The sequence below is a fragment of the Myiozetetes cayanensis genome, unplaced genomic scaffold (genome assembly GCF_022539395.1).
Source record: "Myiozetetes cayanensis isolate MyiCay16 unplaced genomic scaffold, myiCay2020 scf13, whole genome shotgun sequence".
Taxonomy (NCBI): Eukaryota; Metazoa; Chordata; class Aves; order Passeriformes; family Tyrannidae; genus Myiozetetes; species Myiozetetes cayanensis.
Genome location: NW_026086937.1, coordinates 1,581,666 through 1,607,257, shown reverse-complemented (window position 1 = coordinate 1,607,257; position 25,592 = coordinate 1,581,666). Strand labels below are relative to the sequence as shown.

The following is a 25,592-nucleotide window of genomic DNA, read 5'->3' as shown; positions in this document are numbered from 1 at the left end:
TAGTCACTAGTAAACTTTCAGCTGCAGCTCATCCTCTTTGAAGATCTTTTATTGGAAATAAAAATCTTACCATTTTATTTGATTTTTTCCCCACCTTATATAAGAGAAACAGATAGCTTGTTAGCTGTTAATACAGTTAGGGAACTTATTCTTAGATTAGTTTTTACAAATACTGGTAGTTGACTGTTAGGACAAAAGCTAGTAATATCAAAAGACAATACAGGATAAATGAGTAACTTGTATATTAAAAAGTATTTTGCTGATGGTGTGAACATTAACCTGATAGTGTGAGAATTAATTTACGAGAGTTAATCTAAAAATACCTTCTGTATTGTCACTAAAAGACAAATTTTTTTAAAATCATTTCACAAACATGTAAAAAAGAAACATTAGAGAAGGGCAGTGTGTGTAATGTGCTTTTAATGTAAACTTGGAAGTGAGTGCCACAATCAAGACTTGAGACTTTACTAATTTGAGAGAATAAAACTGACAGGATGTGTCCAGCTGTCAGGGCTTTTGGTGGTAAAAAAGGGATAGAAAAAACCCCACACCAAACCTCTACCTTCTGGGGACCCAAGGGAATGGATAAAAGGTATAGCTTCCTCTCTAACGATGCACAGCATACTGCAAATCCTCCAGAAAAGCAAAACCAGCAGGGAATGCTCTTCATCAGAGGTGGTGAAATGTGTGCAAAGGAGAACAATGAGGATTAGGTAAAAGAGAAATTATTTAAATCAGATAAAATTTACTGTGGAGTCATATTTATGTCAGAATCTCCCCAGCACCTCCTGGGATGTGGAGTGAAGGTGTGAGTGGCAGGAAAGGAGAGTGTCTGCCTGGAATTGCTGCAGTAATAAGGCCATACCCCAGTGGCAACAATCTCCCTATTCAGTGTGTTTTCACCGAGGGTGTGAAGTGTGACCAATCATTTTCTTGATACCAAAGAAAAGATTTAAGGCTTTTTCACCAGACCTGCACCAATGCAGAACTAAAGCTCGTACTTTGTTCACAAAGCTTTTATCTGTGGAGTTGTAGGAGGTTTAGTTTATGTTGAAGTGACAGAAAGTAACAAAAGATGGAGCTGAGGGGATTTTTTTGTCCCTTATCTGGGGAGGGTTCATTGGTATTGCACCTGGCTGCTTCCAGAGCTGAGCTTCAGTGTTGTACTTGTGGAACCTCAGATGAATTGCTGAGTTCAGTTTAGATTGGAACCCCCATGGTGACACACAACAGCTTTTATTCTAGACGTGCTAAGGGTGCTTCCCCTGCTTATCCTGAACCTCTGCAATAGCAGTAAGACTCCACCATCCTCGTTTTATGCAGGTGGTCATTGGTCTCAGCCTAAAGCTGTGCTAGAATATGCACTTTTCTCTAAAACCACCCACCTTTCTCATTTTCCCTTATGGTCTAAAAGGCTTTACCTACGCCAGGCTCTAAATTAGCCAGCCCCAAGGATTGACTCCAGATTTGTGGCAGAATGGCTCAGTTGTTATCTGTCTCTGCACAGCACTGCAGGGCCATCTTCTTACCTCAGAACCACCTGCTTTCCTAACTGAACTCAGAGTTCATCCTGTGCTCCTGGGAGTGGCAGAACTACAGCTCAGGAGGAGTGAGCTTTACTCGAGAAGCCGAGGTATCTCTTCTCCCTCCTTTCTGGGAGGAGTCTGCCTACTTCTCTGTGTGACACAACAGGGCACATCACTTATGAATAAAGGAAAGAAACCCACAAAGTTTAGAATTTAAAGCCCAGAATAACTTCTAGAATAATGTCAGCTCAGTGAACTAAAGCCCATGGGGTCCCAACGTGACTAGGGCTTGCAGAACTGCAGACAGAAATGTTCTGGTAGGTCCCTCCTGAGAGTGTCACAAGAAGAACTGGTCACAACATTTTAAAAAGCGATGAGGTAGATGGTGGATCCAAGACAAATTACAGCAAACAACCAGGAGCAGTGAACAGCAGAGTAAATGCACCTTGTCAGCAGCACTAAAGGAAAGGCAAGTTGGTGACCTTTGTTCTTGCTGTGTCCTAAACACAAAGGTAGCAGAAAAGTGCCCCAGTGAGAGACCAGATTTTTGGACTCATCCTGGGTACATCATCCATAATAAACTGCTTATTTATTTTTGGAGGAAAAGCTTTCCCTCTAAGTCCACTGTGCTCTCCTCTGAGCCCCTGAATAAGAAGGCAGGTGTCAGACACATCACAAAATGTTCAGATGAGAATTGCTGAAGGAGAGGAAACAGCAGGAATTTATTATCACAAATTTTCCCTTTATAATGTTCAGAAAACAAAGGGCTCTGAAAACCAGTAAATGAAAAAAGAAGATGCTCTTCAACACTTTTTCTTCAAGACCTATTTCTTTCTTGCCTTCATAGTGCAGATCTTTATCATGTAAAAATCAGAGGTGGTTGGCTGCAGTTTTGATGCCTTTACACTGATAAATTCTCTATGACTTTGAAGTATGCATTCACTGGATACCTACATGCAAATAAATTCACATATATATTTGAGTGTATTTCTGCAGGTATATTAATCTCTTTTTATTTGAATATCTACTCACTTGAAACAGCTGTAGATAGAGAGGGTCTAACTGAGGTGAACATTCCATGTAAATCATGGAATCTTTCACACACTAATGACTGATGATCATTTAAAATTTAGCAAATTTTGTTAATTACAAAACAAGAGAACAAGGAATTAATACATGCAAGATGTACTTTCCTCATTTATCTTGACAAGTGTTTAATTTAAATGATTTATGATTTTTTTTTATACCCTACTAGTAAATACTCTGTAAGGAAGTTTGAACATGAAAACAACTCTATTACCACTGACCTTACTCTAGTACTGTGCTATTACAGCTTTTCTCAGCAGTCAGGGATGATGTACTTCAGGGCAAATGAGAAAATGCACAAATTAGATTCTACTGTATAAGAATCAATTTATCATGCATATGTCACAGCCTGGTGATATAGCTATGAGATTAATAACCATAACATTAATTTATAATTCACAGTTATCAGTATAACAGTAATTGTGTAGTCATCCTGGATTTTTATTTTGATTTGCTGGTTCAATCACATCCATTTTTCAACCAGGGTCAGGCCCATACACTGTGTGTTATGTATCATGGAATATCTCGAGGCAAAGGAATAAAATATCGACCTGTACTGCTCTCCATTTACATTTTATTTAAGAAATCTGCTAGCTGAACAAGTGGGCTCTACCACCTACTATACCCCCACAAAAACAGTATAGCCCATGATTTCTAAATTGTGAAATACTTCAATATTAGACTTCAAAAGGCTCAGAGTGATTGAAGAACTGGGATGGAAAGCATAAAAATGAAATTATTTTGCAATTACATTACTTAATAGCTACAGGGAAATACTGATGTCTAGTGTTAATCCTTTGAAGTTCATTAAGAAGGAAGGAACAGAGAAAACACAATATCCAAGGAAAATGAAGTTCAGATGCCCCTCTTTTGGCCTGAAGATTTTGGCAGTAAGCAGGATGCAAAATTGTTTAATTAATAAGACAAGGATGGCAGAAGATGCAGATGTTGATACTCATTCAGAGTTTGATTGTGTGGCTGATATTAAAGGAGTAACATGCTAGTTCCAGGGAACTCAGTAAAAATAATAAATGTAACTGTTGACTTCAAAAGCCTTGCAACAATTTTGCAAACAAACCAGCATGGGCTGCATCATCACTCCATTAAGCAGTTTTCTTTCCCTGGCATTAGTTGGAGCACTGAATTTCTGGAGTGATGACCTCAAAAACATTAAAACAATCAGGGTCATACAGACCTTGTTCTCTGGAATTACACTGTGCAGTAGATTGCTGCGTAGATAAACTATATCCATTTGCAATTTCTGCCTAAACTTCTGTATACTCTTTAGTGGAGGCCCTGGGTATCTAACTGAGTGTGATTGTATCATTTCTTTCCTGGCACTGATGACAAAACCAACCGGATCACACATCTCTCTGCCTGTCACTGGGACATGGCTGTGCCTCTCCTGTTGCTAAAGGTGTTCATGCAGGGGCACTGAACAAGACAACTTCTTTTGTTTGAAGTACAGAGGTGGATGCCACTGGCAGTGTTGAGGATGGCCCTGTCCTGTGTTTAGTCATTGATAATTGAGAACAAGAAGGGACCAGGACGTGCAGTGTGTGCAGAGGAACAACAGTCCCACACTCACATGGCACTACATATCTGCTTCCTTGTACTTATTGTCATCTTTGGTCCTATGGCTGGGCAGAAAATAGCTGGATTATTAGTGGGACTAATAGGGATGGGATAATCTAGGGAAGAAAGGCTGAGGACTTGAGTCTGATCTAATATGTCTTTGTCCAGAAGAACTGTTCAATGTCTCTTAATGTTCTTAAAGATGAAACAATCTTCAATGTAGCAGTAGGCTTTTAGAAGGTTTTTATGTGATGTCACACCTAAAATAAACATGCATTTTACCCACACTGGAGGCATATTATAAAACTGCTTTTATCCAGTAAAATTCAACACTTACCTGTAAGCCCAGCGGCTTCTGCTGATAAGAAGGCACTCCAGGATAGGAGGAAAAACAGACCTGTCTCCAACATAGGAAACTCACACAGCTTTGTAAATTTTGTCAAGTGCTAAAAGATTACTAAGGAAAAATAAAAACCTGACAGTTTTGTAAGCTAAAATTGCTCTGACCTGGTAAAGGATGAATGAAAGCAAGCTCCCCCACCACACTCATCTGCACAAGTGGAATTCAGGAACAACTGCCCAGCTTCTAAGCTATCTCAAAGAGGAAAATCCAGAAGAGGTTTTGAAGTCAGATATTTTAAGTGCTTTTATAGGGTTTGAATCAATGCCTAGTTGGTTGCATTTGATATTCTTTTTCCCAGCAAAAGGAAGTAATTTTGTCCAGTTTTATAAGCTAACTGGCATTTGTTTCCACTTGCAGCTGTGCAAGAAAACTGAAAATCACTGATCTTTTTACGGTGGCATTTTATGTGAAAACTGTAAACCCAAGAAAAAATGCAGGGCCACAGATAGACCTTTCATTTCTAGCTTAGGTAAACTGATGAAGTTGTCAATCACACTGACACAGTGTAGTGTTTCCCTTGTATTTTTGTATAATTGCTGCTAGCCTGTAGTTCATAAATAAGTTACTGTATTCTATAAATTCATATTTTGAACTTAGAATACTTCAAAACACTTTCCTTAAAATGCAAATATTTTTAAATAGTAAGATAAAGACCAGAATCTTGCCTGATGTTCAAAAGAAATTTCAGTGTAAGGTTCTTTGTGGGTTCTGACAAATAACATTTTCTGTCAATTTATGATTTGTCTTTTGGTTTGCAAAGACTCGAATCTAGAGTGAAAAGGTTCAGGCTTAAACTAAAAGTGATCAGTCTCAGATATCACGTGGTTTTTTTCCAATATATATAAGTTTTCTCTCTGAAAACAAACCATAAAGGATATTAAAGCTGTGACAACAGCATAAGAGGATCCCATGGCAAATGATCCAGCAAAGATCCCCAGGAAATTTCCCACTGACTGGAAGAAAGCAGCAGCATCAAAAGCATTAGGATTCTCCTTAGGACTGTAAATGGATATAGAGCTGAAAAGAAAACAAAGGGAGGGGGGAGAGGGAAAGAAAAAGGAATAACAAACTCAATCATATTGTTACAATTTTGGAATCATAACTGAAAATTAATATTTTTAGGGACTCAGAATGCAAACCAAGGCTTCTCTGGGCTAATAGCACAGCAGATGGAGAGTGGGGACAGCCAATTTATTTTCAAGGTATCACCCTGTAAGTCAATAGTTACTGCCAGTCTGTAACATTTGTATACTAGAAGTGCCATAAACAAGGCCAGCTAAACATTTAAAGGTGGTAGGTGTGTAAGGAAACTGCAGGGAAGATAGATAACTTTGAATTATTTATTGTCCATGTGTCTAAAGAGGAGTTACATATTCACAAATACTCGATAAAAAATGCAACTTTGGGGCTGAGGCTCAAATGGGGAACACAAATCACAGTCAGTTATTGCCCATAACACCAATAACTCCATGTATGAATGTCTCCTTTTCTTGTTGAAATGTTAGACTTAACAGATGAAAAATTGCTCTAAGCCTCCCAAACTAATTAAGCAACACTTTAGATCTTTGTGTTCTGCTGCTTTGAGCACTGTAGGTCTTTTATGTTAGTTGTCAAAGAAAATCTACTGAGCTTGGCATTGCATTCCAGAAGGCAGCTTGGATTGCTGGAAAATGATCAGTATTTTAAGCATTAAAAATTTAGAAATTAAAAAAAGTTGTATTTTAAGCTTTTGCATTTTAAAAATGTGATTTTTGCAGTCTTTCACTTTGAGCTAAGGCTGAGTTGAAGTTCTGTATGAGGATTTTTTAAATAGTTGCATTCAAACAACATGAAGACCTGTGAAAACAGTTCCCATGCTTTCAGTCTGCACAAAATGGCACAAAGTTTCTCAAGGCATATGGTGGAGCACCAGTTCTTATGAGGGGTTAATACTCATCTACTACAACAGAAGTAACTAAGCCCTAAAATGTGCTATCTCCAGTTATGCTGATTAGCACCACTACAAAACCAGTGAGATTACTCATAGTGGAAAGTGCTGTTGATACAAGGACACAAAATATTGTTAGCAGAGGAAATGCTACTCAGCAACCTGTTGCTATCTAAATTTTCAGTCCTTTTTCAACTGTGACTCTCTCAGACCAGCGCTCAGTTATAGTTCTTTGTTTCTGTTGTCTTCAGATTATTCCTGAAATGTTTTTCACCTCTGGCCTATTCCAAATGTATTGGTTTTTACCTTACATGAAATAAAGAACTGTAATATTAAGCCACAGCTGCATTCCCTAACCTGGCAGAATCCTATCAGCTGTGATATCTATGGTTATATTCTAATTTAGTGAGTGTATTTTGTATTGTTGGGGAGGGCTTTGCTTTAGCTAGTTAGGTAAAATTGAAACTATTTTCCAGTGTAACCAGAACTGTTGATCTAAAACTTGTAGGTCTGTCTTGACAGCAAAGCAGCCACCTTGTTCTCTGATGTTTGTCCCAAAAAAGTATACAAAGCCTTCAGCTGCTGTTCTGTTTGGCCTCATGAATTATAAATCAGGAAATGATCTTTTGTGCCATTGGTACTGCTGACAGCACTGGGTGGTGAATTCAGACAGGTCAGCCTGAAATCGAGGAAGATGGTTCTGTGACATTGATGGGCTCTGCCCATGGGAGGGATGCTCAGTAATAAAAAATAAAACAAAAAAAATCGTGACATGGAGTGAAAGTTCAATAGTCAAGGGTAAGCTGTAGTCATTAAGTGGCTTTTTATGAAGTCTCTTAACATTAAAGGAAGAAAAGCTGACTTTATTAAGACCAATTAGTGTTCCAGTTTGCTCTCCAAGTTAGCAACAGCTTTCAGGTAGGAAGCAAACTAGAAGAAAGCATCCTGTTCTTAATGTAGTTATTTCAGGAATGAATATGAAGTGATTGATTCTCACTGGGAATTTTTTTCTACTCAGCACACCCTGAAACCCCAGGGTTTTTTAAAAGTACCATAACACAGCACATGCTCTTTGTGCTAACTGTGGTTCCTGGACTAAATCTTTCTAGAACTCATGTTTCCCTGCAGCTCAGAGAGTATTTACTTCAGATTTTCATTTTGCATTATTCTGTATTAGACCTATTATTTATTTTTCTGAATATGTTTCTTCTTTAACACTAACTTTTAACCCTTTCACCCATCCAAAATGCACACTAATTTACCTGGCAGTTTTTGTATATAAGCTGTAATTTAACAGAACAGGATTTTATCCTGTTTATTCCAGTATTTCCTACCAAACCAATTATTTGACCTAAAAACAAAATTGCAAAGTTTAACACTGGGGAGAACCATAATTAAAATTATAGTTCCTGTACTCTTCTTCCTTTTCCTCAGAGAGCACTTCAAGAGGCTGGCCTGACTTGCCATTTCTGCTCTCTGCTCTCTGTGCCTGCTACAAAAGGGCTTGATTGCAGTTCATTAATAAGCAGTGCTGGTGAGTTTGATACTAAATTTCAAACTGTGTTTAGTTTTTATAGGCTTTTCTAATTGCTGAACTAGTTTAAGAAAAAAAGGGTTTATTTCTGTAAATTTGTATCAGAGGTGGATTAAGGGAATCCTCAAAATAAATGCAGTAGAAAACCTTTTCCAGAGGCTGATAAATGAACAGAATTGATGACAAAGACATGCTTTGTCTGCCACCCACAATGAGACAGAGTGGAGGGACAGGAATAAAGGATTTGTGTTGGATCCTCACTGAATGCCCGATATTTGTGTCTCACAAACACCTGCCCCAGTGCCACCATCTGTCTGTGTGAAAGCTTGCTAACCTCTGCCTGTCCTTCAGCTTGGGGTTAGAAATAATTCTTCTCTTCCTTGCTGGCTCTTATACGGATTAGCCAGTACTGTCTATATTAAAAAGTTATTTAACAGATCCCTTTTTATTTCCAGTTCTTCTGTGCTTCCTAGACCAAACAACATTGAACAGGGTCAGGTGCTTTCACAGCCTTCATAAAGGGAATCCAGGCAATATTTATTCATACAGTAAATTGCTAGTGAGGGTGGTGGCTTTGGGTTGAAGCAGATAGAAGGACTGGCAGTTTGTGACAATTGTACCACGCTAATCATTCCCCTTTTTCCCTCCCCTCATCTGTTAAGATCACCTTGGGATGAAAACTCAGCACAACAAACACACTTTTTATTCAAGCATACAGTCACCTTTCCAGCTACATCTTTTTACATCTCCTATTTTTCTTTAGGATTATTCTTTAACTAGTGGAAAAGATTCCTTTTTTTGATCTAAGCCAAAGTGATGCAACACCTGCATCAGATGAATTTTAGAAAAAGGGAATATGCTGAAAAAAATACACTCAAGCATCAGAAGGAAAATGTTTGTAAACAGCAGAAATTTTCCAATAGAATGACGTAGAATCAATTATTAGAAATAACCAGTCAACAGACTGTTTTATTCCTTTCTTCCTACTTCTGTCCATCTGAACAACATGAAAACAAACAGCTAATTATCTTTGGACAGGAAGATTTCTTTCCACTTGCTAAATCAAAGGGCTTCCTTTAGCCCAGTGGCCTTCTTCCTATTTACCACTTTATCATGTAATACTGCACAGAAGAAAATCAGGAACAATGTGAAGAAAAGAAAAAAAATAGATGAAAATACAGGAAGGTCAGATGTTCCTTAAAATACCTTCATTGAATGAAGTGGGATCTCCCTCAGGTGATAAATAATTATAGAATTAAATGGCAATTTCATCAGCTGCTAATTAAGAGAAATAAAACAGGCCAGAAAAAAAGGGTTCTAGAGTTCAAGGTTATTTTTAAGAAGGAAAAAAAGGTTATTTTTCCTGACATTATACTTACACAGAAAAAGGTAGGTCACTATACTGTGTTAGAAAACTTGGATCTTTTAGAGAAGTGGATTGAATTGAACAATTTCTGTTCCCACACAACTTTTTAACTGTATAGTTTTCCTGAAAGTGTTAGAAGCAAGCTGAAAAGACAGAACTGTGATTTACCCACAGTATAAGTGTTTGAACTGCACTTTTTCTCTGTGTCATGGCTTATTTGCTGCTTCTCTTTTCTGACCTTACTTTTGTTCCTTAGTAGGCTTTTCCAGACTCTATAAACTATTATGGGACATTTTATTTTGGTGACTTTAAACCACACTATCACTTAGTGTTGTTGTATATGAGATTTCAGTGTTTATGGAAACCTTTCTCCAAGGGATTTGTGCTCAGTTCAAAGGGACTGGCTGATGACAGATGTCAAAGCATCCGTGCTGGAGAGGTAAAGCTGGCACAGACCCCATGGAAAACCCACTTTCTTATTTATCTGCATGAAAATAGGGAAAGGAAATCAGACTCTGCTAGATTTTCACTTGATGTAAAAAGTCATAGCCTTATTCTGCTGACCTCAGTAGACTCAGGTGTGAGCTGATAGTTTTGACAGTGAGTAATGGGGCTGCAGGCTGCACAATTTTAGATCTGAAGTCATCTCTGATCTGGGGTGGAGCTTCTCTACCCCCATGCATCTGAGAAATGGTATGTGCTGTCATCTGTACAAGTATCTTCTCATTACCTTGTCCTAGACAAACCTCATCCTGTTTTTATCTTTGACAGAAAGAAAACCTTAAATCTATGTGAAAGAAAACTAAGGCTTTAATAGTCAAATATGTTTGCATATATCTGTGGTTTGGTATAGTCATTCTCAAATGACTGCTATTGCTTCTAAATGTCTCATTTTCATAAATCTATTTGAGAATATCACAGTGACTTTCAAGTGACAACTCTTTTCCTGTCCTGTATCTTTGAGAGGAATGAAACCCATCAGCAGGAAGCAGATGGCTGATAGTGGGTCCCTGTGACAGCACGTGCTGCATTCTGTGCTGTGCCTCTGACTGTCCGTGCTTATGAGCTGATGATATCAAAAGGCACATAAATGACACAGTTCTGTGCCTGAACAAATGATCCCTTCCCATTTGGGTATCACAGCTGTAATTCAGCTCACTGTTTAATTTCCATTCTTTTCAAACCTTGCATGGAGAGAAAAGGCCTGTGTATCTGGAGCAGCTCGAGGTCTGTCCTCCCAGTTAGGGAGCCCTTCGTGGCCTCATCAGCTGTGAAGATGCACATAGTGCTAAGGAAGTAGAAACAAAGAATCAATCCCCCAGGGACAGATAAATATAAAAGTAAATTATTTTTGTGTTAACATGAAGAGCTGTGTTTCTCCTCTGCCTTGCAGGTCCCTCTGTAATCATTGATGCTTTTGCAAAAAGGAGCTTAAAAATCAGAACAGTACTGTAAAAAATACACATTTTTTTTCTGCATAGCAAACATGACTGTTAAAGGTGCAAACCACCAACCCTCTGAGTTAACAACAAACAATGAAAAAAATCTGCAGTCAGTAATCTGGGGGAAAAAAACAAATAGATTTCTATGTTATCTGAACCAAAACTGCTGCATCATGGTAATTGTGCCACTAAGGGAACAAGCTGTGCTGTGTGTGTTAACACTGCTGCTGATGCTTTTCTGTGGGTCTGAGCAATCTTTTTGCCTCCCTACCCCCAACATCTGAGTTGAGAGCGATCGTTCACTCGCAGCTCTCGCACTTCCAGGCCCGACCATCTGAGCTTGTAACGTGATCTGACCATTTGTACCTCTCTAATAACAGTGTGCACCACTTACTTTCTTCATATACAGCCAGATCTTTATCTCCTATCAGCCCTACGTTATTCTTCCTCATTATGGCATTCTTCACCTTCGTGTTGTCTTTCAATTTCTTGACTTGTGAGCCACTGGCCTCTGAAGTTCCTTAGAGCAGAGCTAATAAATATTTATCAGAAACCTTTACACAACCTTCTCTTTATGTGACAGTTCTTACCATTAGTGCAGGGTGATGAGGCCCTGGAGTAAGGATTTTCAGTGAAAATTATATAGCACTCTTGAAAGACAAAAATCAAACTAATGTGTAATTTCAAGGGTTCTGTCAGCATAGGCAAGTTTATTGTGCTCTTGGAGGCCTAATTTGATCCACACCTCAGGTTTATTTGTGCTAAAGTGGCAAAACATGATACTGTGGGACTTAATTTACTCTACACACACAGAGTAAAGAAAAGAACATCAGAGCACGCTAATAAGACACTGACTGATGTGTCCAGAAGAGGTAGGGAAGGTGCTTACTGGAAGGATGGGTGGTCTTAATTAACCCTCCCCTTTCTGTACTAAAATTTCTGGGATAACTGCAGGATGGGATAATGAAGCCTTTCAACTGTCCTTGTCTTTGGCAGGGACTGTACTCTTGCAGACAAACATGACATTTATCTACGTCAATTGGGCTCTACCTCCCTGTTGATGAAATGATGCAGCCTGGTGGTTGCCTGCATGGAGTGTTAGGATGCTGCAGCAGCTGCCCACGAAATGACTGTGATTTACTGTCATTCTGCTGGAGCTCTCTAGATGAGAAACTGCCTCAAATTACTGTCACAATGATGAGCACCTGGAGCAACTCCACTGATCCAATGCAGTTGTTCTAGATTTACACTGGTGTTACAAAAAAGCAGAGTATGACCCCAACATTTTAAGGGAGGTTTTAAGGAGCTTGGTTAGCCATGAAAAAATCCTTTACCCTTGTGGGTAACTAGCAGAGATTAAGCTAAAACAGTTTGCACTAAACCTTTATTGAGTAGTAATTTTCTCAGAGTCATACAACCAATGATTTCTCTCTGGAGCATCTCAAGATTGAAATAACAAAAATGGTGTGTATTTTATGCCAGACAGTACAACCTTCATTTAGGGTTTGATTCATCATCACGACACTGGAGGAGAACTCCCTACACCTCTGTGAGGTGTGAAACACCAGGCATGAACAGCAGCCTTCCATTTTTAATAACAGCTGCTTCTCATCCCTCACATCTTGACAGCCCTACTCACCTCACCCTCCTCCAGGGCTGAAATCAACTTGTCCCTGAGATGTAGCTGGTTAAACAGCACTGCAGTACACTGTAAGATTCCTTGAAATTCCCTTGAATGAATCTGAACAAAGGGGTGGAGGGTCAGCATCAGGTTGCTTAGCTGATCAGTGGAGGAACATTTTCAGGAGGTTCTTATTTAATATCCAAAAAACTTTTTTCTTCTGTGGGCTCTGCTGAGGAAGATCCTGAGACTTGTGTACAGAGCAGTGCACTGGGGGACCCGATGCAGAATGTGATTGATGAAGATAAGATACAGTGAATGCCAGAGAAATTAGAGTGAAATGAGTAAGAAAGTCTGTTTAAAGTTTCTTCTATTTCAGTGTTCTCCCTCACTCCTGCCCAAGACTCTCTAATGTGTAATAAATAGGAAGAACTGTGATCCTCAGTGTGTGTCCACAACATGGGATGTCAGTCCTGTATAATCTGGGCATACAAAACAGGATTTATCATAGTCAGAAGGGACTTAAATAGGAAATCTACATTTCATGTAGCTTTTCAATACCTGGAGTACAATTTGTCTATCTTGTACCCAGACCCTTGGACATAGTTTTAAAAAACAGTAATGCTCTGACAAATATTGTAAAGAGATGCAAACAAAATGGGCCACGTGATTCCTAATGCACCCAGACCCTCCCTGAATCCTGACCTGGGGCAGTGTGACCTTGAGGTGGGTGCCAAAGGTCCCTCTTTAGCCACGTTTTGGGAGGGGGACTCTGATCTCAGGTGACCCAGCACACTGCAGTGACGTGGAGGAAAGGACAGTTCTCTTTGAACTATTTTGTGTCAGCATTGCAAGTTGCCTGTGAGATTTCCCTTTGCATTAGGCATTAGCACTGCTCAAGGATGGGCCACATCATTTATTCCCCTGCTGAAGACACACCCTGTGTCTGAGTCTGCTGTTCCTGTGCTTCAGTTGGGAACAGAGCTGCTATGGGAGTGGGATTTTCAAAGCCTGATACCCCTATCGATTTTTTGGTGCCCACCAAACAGATGATAATTTTTGCCTCTTGCTAATCTGGATTTGAGATGAGCCATTAATCTAAAGAAGAAAATCTTTTTAATCTCCTGAGCTGTTCAATCCCACCTACATTTCATTATTGAAAATATTTTCTGTATTTTAGAAAAAAAATGGAACAGCTAGGGAAAAGTGACTTGGGCATTGTCTGAATGAAATACTATCCTGATAACAAAGCTTCTCTCACAAATATTAGTTCCACTTCTATTGCTTTATAATAAATGGTTGCAGCTGTTGCCATGGCAATTTTCATTTTTAAAAATGTATCCAAGTGAAGACAAGAAATGCTGCTGTTGTTCTGAGAAAGTCTAAAATAAATCCAGATGTGAATTGTGTGCTCCAGTGTTGGCAGTAATAATGTCAGAAACAAAACATGTTACATGTTTTGTTTTCTTGATATATTGGGGCTGAGGGTGGGGATTTAGGGATATTCTGAATTGTAGGTCTCTGTTCCTGACCCAAATACAGCAAATGAACAGAATGAAATTTCACCTTAGGGAAAGGCACTTCTACTGCCAGAAAAGATGGTCAGCCTTGCATAGAGAATGTCAGTAATATTCCTGTAGGAGAAAGGTGGGCCTGAGGCTCTCCTCATTTACTTTTCTGCTCATATTTTATTTTTTACAGCTTACAAAAATAAAAATCTAAGCTACGGCTGAAGTTTGAAAAATTCAATATTATCTATTGCTTGCTGCCTTATCAATCTGTAGCCTGAGGTTCTTTAACATCTCTGCTATACATTTAAAGTTAGAACATTAAAACAAAATTATTGGGCAGTGCTCTGCAAACAAAGTTTAATCCAACAAGTCTCAACATGTACTAACAATAATCCACTGGGAAAATCCCCTGTACTGGGAAAGTATAGTCCATGTAAGTCTCTTGAGAGAAAAAGCTGTTTAAAGATAGATTTTTTGAGAAGGTGATAGAGGAATAGATCCAGACTTATTTCAAAGTGAAACAAAAGAGTTTGGAGTTCTGTCTCTAGGAAATGCTGAATGGAAAGCATTGCACAAAGCAGGAGCAGGAGAGGTGTTTGGAGCAGACTGTGCAGTCTGTCAGAGGATGGGATTTGGGCAGGATGGCAGATGGGCTGGAAGGTGGCTTAGCATCCATCCTGTACCTTTTCTGCTTGCCTGGCAGCTGCAAAAGGTGCTCTGGCTGAGGCCATTCTGAGCTGTTCCTGACTGCCCACAGCTCCAGGGGCTCCTTTCAGCAGCTGGGAACAGAGAGGGGCTGCTGGAACTCAGGGAAATTGTTTTCCTCAAGACTTAAGTCAGTGGTGATTATGACACCTGCCAGTACCCTTTGCTCTGGGGGATATCTGAGCTTCACTTGTGGTAAAATAAAATAAAGAGAAGGAATCACCACTTAGGCAGTGAATTTGATGTGGATAGAATTTCAGCCTCACATTCTGTGGCAGTCAAAATACTAAAACATTCTCTTTATCTTTGAAGATTATAGCAAGAAGAGATAACCAGAGAACACACACACATTCTCACACTCATTCTATAGCTCTGACTTCTGGAAGTCTGTGTTTCTTTATCCTTGGTACAGAAGTTTCAAAAGATAAGTCAACTTTAGGCCTTGCTGCATAAACACATGCTACTTGAAGAATAATTTGAAAGCTAATGAAAAATCTTGAAAATAATCTGGATGACAAAATCCTAACCCCCCAATTTCCTAAATATAAATCACCTAATCAAAGAGACCTTATACAAATATACTGGATGGGAGTTCTTGCTTTGTTAAGAATGCATTATTCATAAATGCATATACTAAGGTTTTTGAACACATACTTGCTAACTGATCATGAACTGTTTCTCAGTGGTAAGATTAAAAGAGTTTAGGAACACCTTCCTTTGTTTAAAATTAAGGTATATGCTATTGGCCTATCCAATGCACTGTGAAAAATCTCACAGAAATGATAGGCAGTCAAACAGACAATTTTTCCTTCTGGCTTTTTAAAGACTCCATTGACTTTTGGATAAACATTTAGTATAACGCACTCATTTCCACCACTTAGTTTAAAAATAAATACTTTCCCCAGACAGGCAGTTCTATGAGGCTTAAACACAGCTATTAATAAGATGGAAATAATTCTGACTGGCTTCATTACCCTCATAATTACCAGAATGTGAGAGTCTTGGCTCAGAAACTTTTGCATTCACCTCACTGTGTCATTGCAGGAGAACTCTCTCCTGGCCATGGGCTGAGTCCTGCTAACACCTCAAACAGAACGTAAAACTGAACACCCTGAAATGAGACTTTGGAAATACCTTTAACATTCCTCTCGAGGAATAAAAATGCTGTAATAAAGAAGATATACATTGTTAAATGGTTCAGGAGGCTGACACGTTTTCTTTAGGAATGTTTTCATCGAGCTGTAACCTTCTCTCGGTGTGTCTGAGGCAGGGCACAGCAGCCTGCCAGGCATTCTATTATTCTCATTTCTCTCACTCTCATTTCTGGCTGTGCTTGCTACAGATCAGCAGAACAATGTAGAAAGAAAGGACTGTTTGATTTCTTTTAAATGAAAATAAAGTAAACATTAAATGAATGGGGATACAAATTGAAAATGCTTTAGGTTTGAAAATTATTTCATTTTGGTGAGACTTTGTAATGGAGAAATTGCTAAGGGAAAAATATGAGTATCAGTTTATTCAGTGTATTGTTGGGATGCTACTTTGTTCAAAGTTTTAATTATATTTAAAGCTTTCTTTTCAAAATCCAAATTCTAATGTCACTAGGTCTCCCCAGAAATGTGGTGGATTTTCACTAGGAAGCCAAATAACATACCCATATGCATATTACATTCAGAATATGTAGATCATTATAATTAGCAATTAGTCCGGGAAAATCAAAGTACCAAATGCATTAAGAGCAATCTGATAACAAGCCTGGATTACTTTCTTTGGTACAGTGGTCTTTACAGGAAATGTTCCTAAGTCCCACTGCCCTAAACACAGTGGAAATGAAGAAGCATTGTCCCATTATCCTCTCAGGGCCACTTGCACAACTGCTGCCCTCAGTGTTTCTTCTCTTTCAGTTATAGCTTTGTGACTTTGCCAGAATGCCACCACTGAGGCTGCACTTCCATGGTGCATTTGCAATTTCCATGAAGACCTTCCTTTTTGTTTGGTGGGGTTTTTGTTTGTTTGTTTTGTTTTTGTTTTGGATTTTTGTTTGTGTGTGTGGGTTTTTTGGGGGGGGGTTTTGTTTTGTTTTGTTTTGTGGGTTTTGTGGTTTTTCACTTTGCAGATCCAGTATAGAGAGGACACATTTGTGCTTATCTTGGACAGAAACCTTACAGCCACGTAATTACACAGCTTTCTCACTGTACCACTTTGAAATTCAGACTTGTCATTTCTAAAGGGGAGGAAAGAGGAAATTACCCATCTGTTACTTACACATCTTTCAAAATGTGAAAATGTGGCAAAATTGTGCAAATTTTTAAGGTTTCTGAAATGTTTAGATGACAAATCTCAGTGGAGATCTGATAAACTTCATCAACTAAAAATCTTACAAGATCTCATCCGTGTTAGGAATGTGCCATCTAAAATGTATGTTTTCTCCTGCAATTGCTGCTCCCCAAACTCTGCCAGGTGCTGTGTCCCAGCTTCACAACCATCACATCTTGCCCTCATCACCTCCTCTGTTTGCCCCAGTGCAGTCAGGAGAGCAGAGAGATGTGTGTAGTGAAATGAAGTCAGGGCATCTCCTGGCTTTAGGGAATGCAGGAGATTGGCTTAAGAGTTTGCAGTCTTAGTTTATTTCTAGAAATAATTTCTTTCTATCTCAGATGGGAGACCTGAGGAGCAGTGACTGCAGCAACAGGGTGATGCAGTTCAGGGGAATGGGTAGAGTAAGATAGAGATTGTGCAAAGATAAAGGAGAGAGAAGGAATCAGATTGTGACCAACACAAAAGGCCCATAACCATTGGAATATATCCTAAGAATAGATATTTGCTGAGTCTCATCATTTAAGTAGCTGTGAAATGCAGTACTAGAGGTGTGCAGTCTCTTCTGCTGTGCCTGGCACTGAAGGAAGGCAGCTGTGTGCTACTCTTATCAATTATTCTCTTTGCTCAAGTGACAAAAGTATGTCCTGAAAACATGAAAGTTCCTAATCCAAAAGGTGAATCATGCACACTGAAAAAAATGTCTTGGGTATGGAGAGAGGGGGGGTTCTGTGTATGAAAAAATAAACTTAAAAATTCCATTTGATTAAAATGTTTACAAAAGGTGCCTCTCAACTCCTCTTCAATAAGATATGACAAATCTTGAGGCAATTATGTAAATTTGGAGTACTTGATAACATTTCCATTATCTTGGTGTCCTTTATGGGTAATTCCCCATACACCCTGAAGTATATATGTGTGTATATATATATATATATGCACATACACACATGCAAAAGAATTTTGTGGAGATTTATGTCAGTTCTAACAGAATCAGTATCTTAAGGAGTTGAGTCTTAAAAGATTGAGGCTTGCAGTGGGAAGCAGTTTCCCTTAAACTGCTTTTAGTAAAAACAAAAAAGGCTTAGAGCAGGTGAGAATGATGGAATTCCAATGGAACTGTCGCAGACAGCTTCTGGAGGGGTTCACAGGGGGATCAGGAGAGACCTCAGTCTTTTCTTGTCTTCCTGGGTAGCCACTGAAAACATGCAGTCCATTCTAGGAACAGGTTCCTTTCATTTAATCATACCTTGATCTCCAAAGAAAACTAGAATTTTTGTGGAGTTTATCGTGTTGGCACAAATCCTCTGCCTCTTTGAGATAGCTGTGCTCTTCAGTCCTGTGTTTCTGGAAGGGATTTGGGCAGTGAACAGGTATGGGTGGGTACCCAGCAAGTGAAATGGCAAACTCTCCCCCACCTCTCCAAATACACACTCCTCCTCTCTCTCCTCTGCCAGGAGACTTGAAAAATATGTCAGTCTACTGCAAGAACCAGACAGACTCTTATGTACAGTATCTCATCCAGAGAGGATGAAATGAGCTTTCTTTTGGAACCTTTCAAGGGAAATAGTATCATATTATCATTTTAAACTAAAAGGGAGTTGTCTCTGTAAGTAGAATTAGACTCTGTATGAAATTATCTTGCTCTCAGAAAAATGTGTCTTATTCACTAGAGAAAGGTTATTTGGACAAGAAAAAACATCTGGAAGAGCTCACAAAACAAGCTGACTCATCCCAGGCTGTGCTTCAGTTCTGAAGAGTTCCCAATAGAAATCTTTGAAATGAAGAAGCTTTGATGCCAATTCGGTCATTTGTACGGGAAATGTGGCTAAATAATTGCCCCTTAGATGTGATTTGCAAGGGCTGCAAGCAGTGTTCTTAATTCTGAGCCTAAATCTTATCAGTGTGATGGTGTATCAGTGGGCAGAGATACCTGCAGCTGGTCTGATTCGATTGGGTGTGACAAGGACAGCCATTCCCAGCTGATTTGAGCTAAGCTACATCTTCATACATCCCTAAGGGCACTCTCTATAACATGACTCACTGAAATATATTCTAGTTTAGCAGAATGCAACTGAAGGCTGCCTATTCAAATAAATTGCACAACCAAACCAGCCCCAATGAGGTAGCTGTGGCTGGCTGAGCCTGGATGGATGACAGGTGCCCAGCCAGTCACTCCATCTCTCCAATCCTCAGCAGCATGGGGTGGGGGGAACAAAATAAGATGGTAAAAAACCTCATGGGTCAAGATAAAGGCAGATTAATAAAGCAAAAGCTGTGTGTGGAAGCAAAAGAAAACCAAATATTTATTCTCCACTTCCCATCAGCAGGGGATGTGCAGCACTGGGAGGGCGCTGTGGGGACAGTGAACTCCAGCTCAGCCAGAGCCAATGCAGTACCGAGGATGACCTTTAGTGTGTATTAAATAGAGCCAAAGCAAAATTTTAATGGGGCACTAATATTGGAAAAAGGGACATGAAATAGGAAATGTGAAAAAATATACTCATGAGAATTACCTCCTGAAAACATTCCGTTCTGAGTTTCCATTTTCATACTGAAATTCCAGCTTTAACAAGCATTACAGAATTCCCCCAATTTAATCATAACTCTGGCCTTTACTGTAACACTTATGGAGAAAAAAAAGGAAGTTTTATTAAAAAATTACACAACCATTTTATGTGGGATTTCCTCTATTCTGGGAAAGAAGCTCTTATAAAGTTCCTGCTAATAGCAAGTTTGGTTAGTTTCCCAGTGCTCACATCTCCTGTTCCAGATGGTCAGTGACGTGAAACTCTAATTATCATCAACAAAATAAGCTGGGACTAAACCCATCCTCAAAGGTAAAAAGAGCAGATGGACAACCATAATTTTATTATTATAGAAATAATAGAGGGAAAGGATTCCTCATCCACCTTTTGAAATCACTCACTAGCTCATTGCACAATTAACTCCTTGCTCTATTAATTTATAAATTACCCTGTTATTTGACTGGTTGAATGGCTGCTTGGTGTATAAGGCTTTCCAACAATATCAGGAATAGTAGCTAAATTCATCTTGTCTGAGGGGAACCAGTGAAATGGTTGGGCTGAGCTCCCATCCAGCATTTTTGCCTGCTTTGAGGTTTTCAGGTGATTTTATTTTACAGACATCCCTCCTCAGGAATCTTTGTGGGAATGAAATTACAAACAGTATTTCTCTGGAACGAGGTGAGGCCTCTATCCAGGGATCCAGCCAGTCATTGGTGCAGAACTGTAGCTCACAGGCATTGGAATCCCTAAATCTTTGGCAAGGATTCAAGGTCATGCAAGTCAGTACCATGGAGCAACTCTCCCTGTGCCTGTTTGGGTTCCAGTGCTGCTCTCACTTTGAGCTGTGATTTTTAGGTTGGGTTTTGCAAAGGCAACTCCCATCTAAGCTTGCCACTGCTCCAGCTGAGCTCATAGCTCAGTTCCTGCAGGTCTGCCAAACTACTTAACATAAAGACAGCTACAAAGAAGTGGGCTGGGGACAACCCCCTGCATTTCTGGCAGAATCTCATTCCTTTTCTGAATTCAGACTCACTACCTGATTGCAGCGTATCACTCTTTAAAACTGGCTGTCCTAATCCCTGTGCTGTTGCCAGTTTCTTTACAGTTCAGGAGCAGATTTTGATGTTCTGCTTAAGGATTTCAACATAGACATTCACAAGAAATCACGATTAAACCACAAAATTGCATCAGAGAAACATAATCAGGTTTTCCTCTGCATCCCTATGAGTAAACAAGCTTTTCTCCCCTCCAAGGAGTCCCAGCTGCAGGTTCATGTGTCACTGTCATGATCTGTAGTTACACAGTGTGCCTTATCTTTGTTTCTCACCATGCCTTGTCTTTTCTCACTCTTGCATCTTTTTCCCAGCCACGCTTTCACACTGTCCATTTGTTGCTCTCACCAGCTCTCTTCCTTACTTTCTCTTTCATCTCCATTTCACCACCTCTTCCAACACTTAGAAATCTACTTTCTTTAAGCAGGAAAATGTTGTTATGTGTTGATACTTTTTACCTTTGTGTCATGTGTTTAATATCACAGGTGCTTCTCTTTTCCTCTTGCCTTCCTTGGCCACAAGTGTTGCTCTGAGCAGTTTTGTGCAGCAGCTGGCAAGGAACGAGGCTTTTATACTTTTGAAAAACAGCTACCTGGACTTAAAAGCTTTACACGAAGCCTTTAAACTGTGAGCACATAAGGGCCCATTTAGAAGTGGTTTTTTTTTCTTCTAAGGGCCCACTTTTATTTCTTCCATACTGATATGCCTAAGATGTGTGAATAACATCTTCTCTGCACTCAGATATATGATGGAACTAAATAGAACTTAAATGAGTTTCTTTTTCACTCCAGTGGTTGAGACAGAACAGTAAAATACACTAAGAAATTGCATGAATGCAGGGTTTAAAAAAAAAATGGCTAAAGGTACAAGGGCAACAGAGAAACAAACATTCTTCTTTTTATATGTGATTGCTCAATACTGATGCAGTCATATTTTTTGCTATTTGCTAACAGTGCCTCACAAATCTCAGCATGAGGTTTGGGATTCAGGGTGACAGAATTCATTGTGTTCTTAGACTGAACAAACTCCCACTTACCTACAGGCGGAGAGGAAACTGAAACAAACTCTTTGTTCCTTAATTGGTACACATGATAAAAAAGGTTTTGAGATATACAAATGGAAGCCCACAATGTCACTTTTAAAGGCCACTTTCTGACTATAACAGCACTTTGAGGGAAAAATATGATATGAGAACATTCAGCTATCTTTCCTCTGCAATATTTCTTATTCAGTGTGCTCAGGGATCAAAGTGTGGCAAAATCTATACAGAGCAATGCTACAAAAATGGAAGGGCAAAGGATCCAAATTAGAGACAATCCATGACAAAAGAAAAAAGAATAATATAATCATAAAGGGAGCTTCACATCTACTGAGATAGGCATCAAGGAGACACCCATCACAGCTTTCAAAGCCAATATTATTTCCTGCAAGTCCCAGCTCCCAGCTTAATTATTCATCAGCATAGTTATGGTATCTTTTCTTGTCCTTTATAGAACTACTGATTTTAGTTTCTAATACACAAGGAATAACAATTAGAAATTGTGAAAGCTATGAAAGTAACACTTGCAGATAATGGACAGTCACCTCACTGGGCCAATGACAACATGAAACATAGACTGAATATTTGCAGTTATATTTGATGTTTGTCAAATGTCTGTTTCTTCAGTCTCTGATCACATTTGCCTCCTGTGTAAAGTACCTTCAAGGGTGCAATAACAGAATTAAACCCACTGAATTAATAACAGTACATGTAAACAGATGCCTAAACCCAGAAAGGTTTGAAGGTTCTTATTAATTTTTTATTTGAAGTCCATTATATCAAAAGACTTTCCTATATTTTGAAGAGTCTAAACTGTACTGAAATACAGTAATATGATGACTGTGCCTACCAGTGAGAATCCCCAGTGTGTCAGAAGGAATTCTCCTGTCTTCCTAAGACAATTACAGGGATCATTGTCTGAGAAGATACAACCTTAGAGGGTGCTCAGCCCACACTGAGCTGAACTCTGGTTTCTAAGTTATTTCCCCTGGAAAGGAATATTGGTTTTCAATAAATTTGTCTCAGTTACCTTTGCTGTGTTATTTTAGAAAGCCCCAAACCAGCTTCCAGGAGACCTTGTGCCAAGAAAGACTGGTTTGAACATGACATTAACTCGCATAAGGAGTGTCTTATCTGTCAGATAGTTTCTGTGTTCTCTGGCTTGCTTGCTTGCTGTGGGATCCTCCACCACACTTTTTATCTACAGGGTTTTTCATTTCATTCCTGTATCAAACTCATCTATGAACTCACTGCTTGCCGTGTGTCACACACGTCACAGTGACATGTCCTGTGTCCCCTGGCTGCCACTCGCCTCTTTTGATTACAGGGACAGATGCTGATGTCCCTGATGCCCATGTGACTTCCACACTGTCTCCCCCTCTGGGAAGGGATGGGACTCACTGGGCCCAGTGACAGTGGCACCGAGCCAGCACAGAGCCCCAGTTGTGGCTTTCTCACAATAACACCACAAAGTACCTGACTTTGGCCACAGTGCAAAGTCCCTCGTGCAGTGTTCTCAGATAATTTGTTAGCAGAACACATATCAGTATTCATTGCTGCTTTCCACATCCTGCACTCACAGAGCACTCAGCATGAGAAAGCTGAAATAGCTCTGCTAAATATACTGTCTCAGTGCTAATGACATCTTGAGCTGCTTTTCAGTCCCATCTCAAGCTATTCAGTGCTTTTTCTACAACTTCTGCACTTTCTTCATCAAATTTCTCTGCAAATGTGCAAAAACTGTGCCAAATCCAAACCTACAGCAAGTGCACTCGAAATATATGCAGATGTTTTCTTCAGTGAGTGATAAATGTTATAGAGCACGAAGACAGAACAACGGAAAATGAATGAAAGTGAAGCAGAAGGTTAATATATTTTGATCAAAATTGACTGTCTGTTATTAATTTTTAGCCAGATTCTACAGTCTTCACACACACAACTCCAGCTGAAGTTACTGAGATCCTTCTCTGTTTTGATCATTAGAATGAAGTCCACAGCTAAGTGCCTAAGTACACAGCCAGTCCACTGTATTTGTATCTAAGGGTCTCTCTACAAACCTAAGCAATGATTAACATTCCTGGGGCTGAAATCTGTGCATGAAATAGATCACCTTGAGGGGCACATCCTATGGAATGAATGCCTATGCACATCCAAAGCTAAGCAAGGTTCTGTTATTATTTTTCTTAAATATCTCGAATCCTTGATCTAAACCAGGCTCATAAATTACTAATTTTTAACAATTTAAATACTTGTTTTCTTCCAAAATATTTTCTGTGAGAATTGTCAAAAACTTTTTATTAAAATGAGGCTTTTATCCCAATAATGAAAAATTGGAAGCAACTCTGCAAAATACTTTTATAGGGGAAAATCCTTGTTCCATCTCCAATGCCCTTGTTTCCAGAGGCCCTCGTGTGTGTGAGCTCTCCCAGATGCACAACAGCTTGTCAGCCTTCCTGCAGCCACTGCTGTCTGTTCGAGTCACAGTGATCCCTCCTGCATGGATTATCTTAAAATAGCACAGTATAAATGAAATCTTGCAATTATCCCAAACACCCAGGTGTTTGGTGTGGCAGGATGGCCAGAGGAGAGTTGCTAAATGGGTCTGGAAGATTGGTGTCCTTGATCAGTGATTTCTGAGGGCAGCTGGCCACAGTGCTGCAGCAGCACACAGCCTGTAGGACTCACTAAATCCAGAGGAAAAATGCAGGAGGAGCTGGTCCTGCTGCTGTCCTTACACTGAATGAAAAACAGAGCAGGAAAAATAGTGGTTGGAGGGAGAAGCTGAAGGCAAGGAGAGAGATCAATCTAAACCCTTGCTGGCAGGCAGCCTCGCTACCTTCACCTTGTCAGATTGCCACAGCCAGCCAGAAGGACCTTCCCTCTTTCCTCGTGCTGCCTCTCCTGCAGTGAGTCACTCCTGCAGGCATTATCTTGCCTATTCTGTTAGATAATGAAAGACACTGGGTATTTTCTTGTTCTATTTTCTGTTTACTGTTATGTAGAGTACTAAGTCACTCATTATTGTTTTTCCAGATTTGTAAACATTCTTCTCACACCTTTTTAAATAGACCTCCATTACTGTAATTATGAACATGTGTTTGCACACAAGAATGGTGTGGGTTACAGAGAAAAAACCAGCTGTTCTTTTGCAGTCACAGAAAAATAGTATGCTTCATTTAAACTCAGGATGGTTTAGTGGGGTGTTAATGACCTGAACCTGACATTATTGACAGTATATCTTTACTTAAGTGGCTATAGGAAGATCATGCTGGGTTTCAGAGACATTGTATTTCTGCAGAAGCTGATTATTTAAGCCAGAGTGTCGTGAATTGTGAAACTGATGATGCCATATATTCCCTTCAGTCTCTAAAAATGTCTCTAGAAATCAAACTATCAATCACACTGAACATACAGAAAAACCCCCGTTAGTTTTCCAGTGACAAGAGATTCTATAGTAAAGATTTGTAATCTCCCATGTACAGCAAAGAAAACAAGAGGAGGAGATAGGCTGAGGCTCAAAACCTAGACTTGAGTACTGGGAAGAGTAGAGTTTAGAAACCCATGGATCATGTCCTATCTGACAGTGCTTGTCTTTCTAGATGTGCTTTGCAGTTGAGCTGCACCTTTGAACAGATCTGTGTGCTTTGACATCACAGCAGCTGAAAACCAGAGAGACTTAAAACACTCTGGGTCCCCGTGAGCTGCTTGTACCTTCCTGTTCCTCACTCTGGGAATCCTGCAGGAACAGGGGAAGAGTCTAAAGGAGTTGGAAATGTGTTGGGCCTCTATTAACACAAGAGAGAGGAAAAAACACCCCAGACTTACTGTCACCTACGTGCTTCTTTCTGATTCTGAGAGCTGTTTAATGCTTTCCTGTCTGTTCTCTCTACCCAGTTGTCTCATCTTTGATTAGTTTTCCTTCTGAGCATTTTATTTGCTGATGTACAAGATGCTCTTCTAA

At 39.5% G+C, this 25,592-nt stretch overlaps 1 protein-coding gene across 1 annotated transcript in view; it reads right to left on the bottom strand.

Annotated features, from left to right (window-relative positions):
• SLC9A9 (solute carrier family 9 member A9) overlaps positions 1-25,592 on the bottom strand; it is a 152,250-nt gene that overhangs the window by 83,709 nt on the left and 42,949 nt on the right. The window contains exons 7-8 of the mRNA XM_050308282.1: positions 5,464-5,607; positions 4,525-4,625 (exon numbers count right to left, since the gene is read on the bottom strand). Of these exons, the coding sequence (XP_050164239.1) occupies positions 4,525-4,625; positions 5,464-5,607 (245 nt within the window). The remainder of the gene's footprint in view (positions 1-4,524; positions 4,626-5,463; positions 5,608-25,592) is intronic.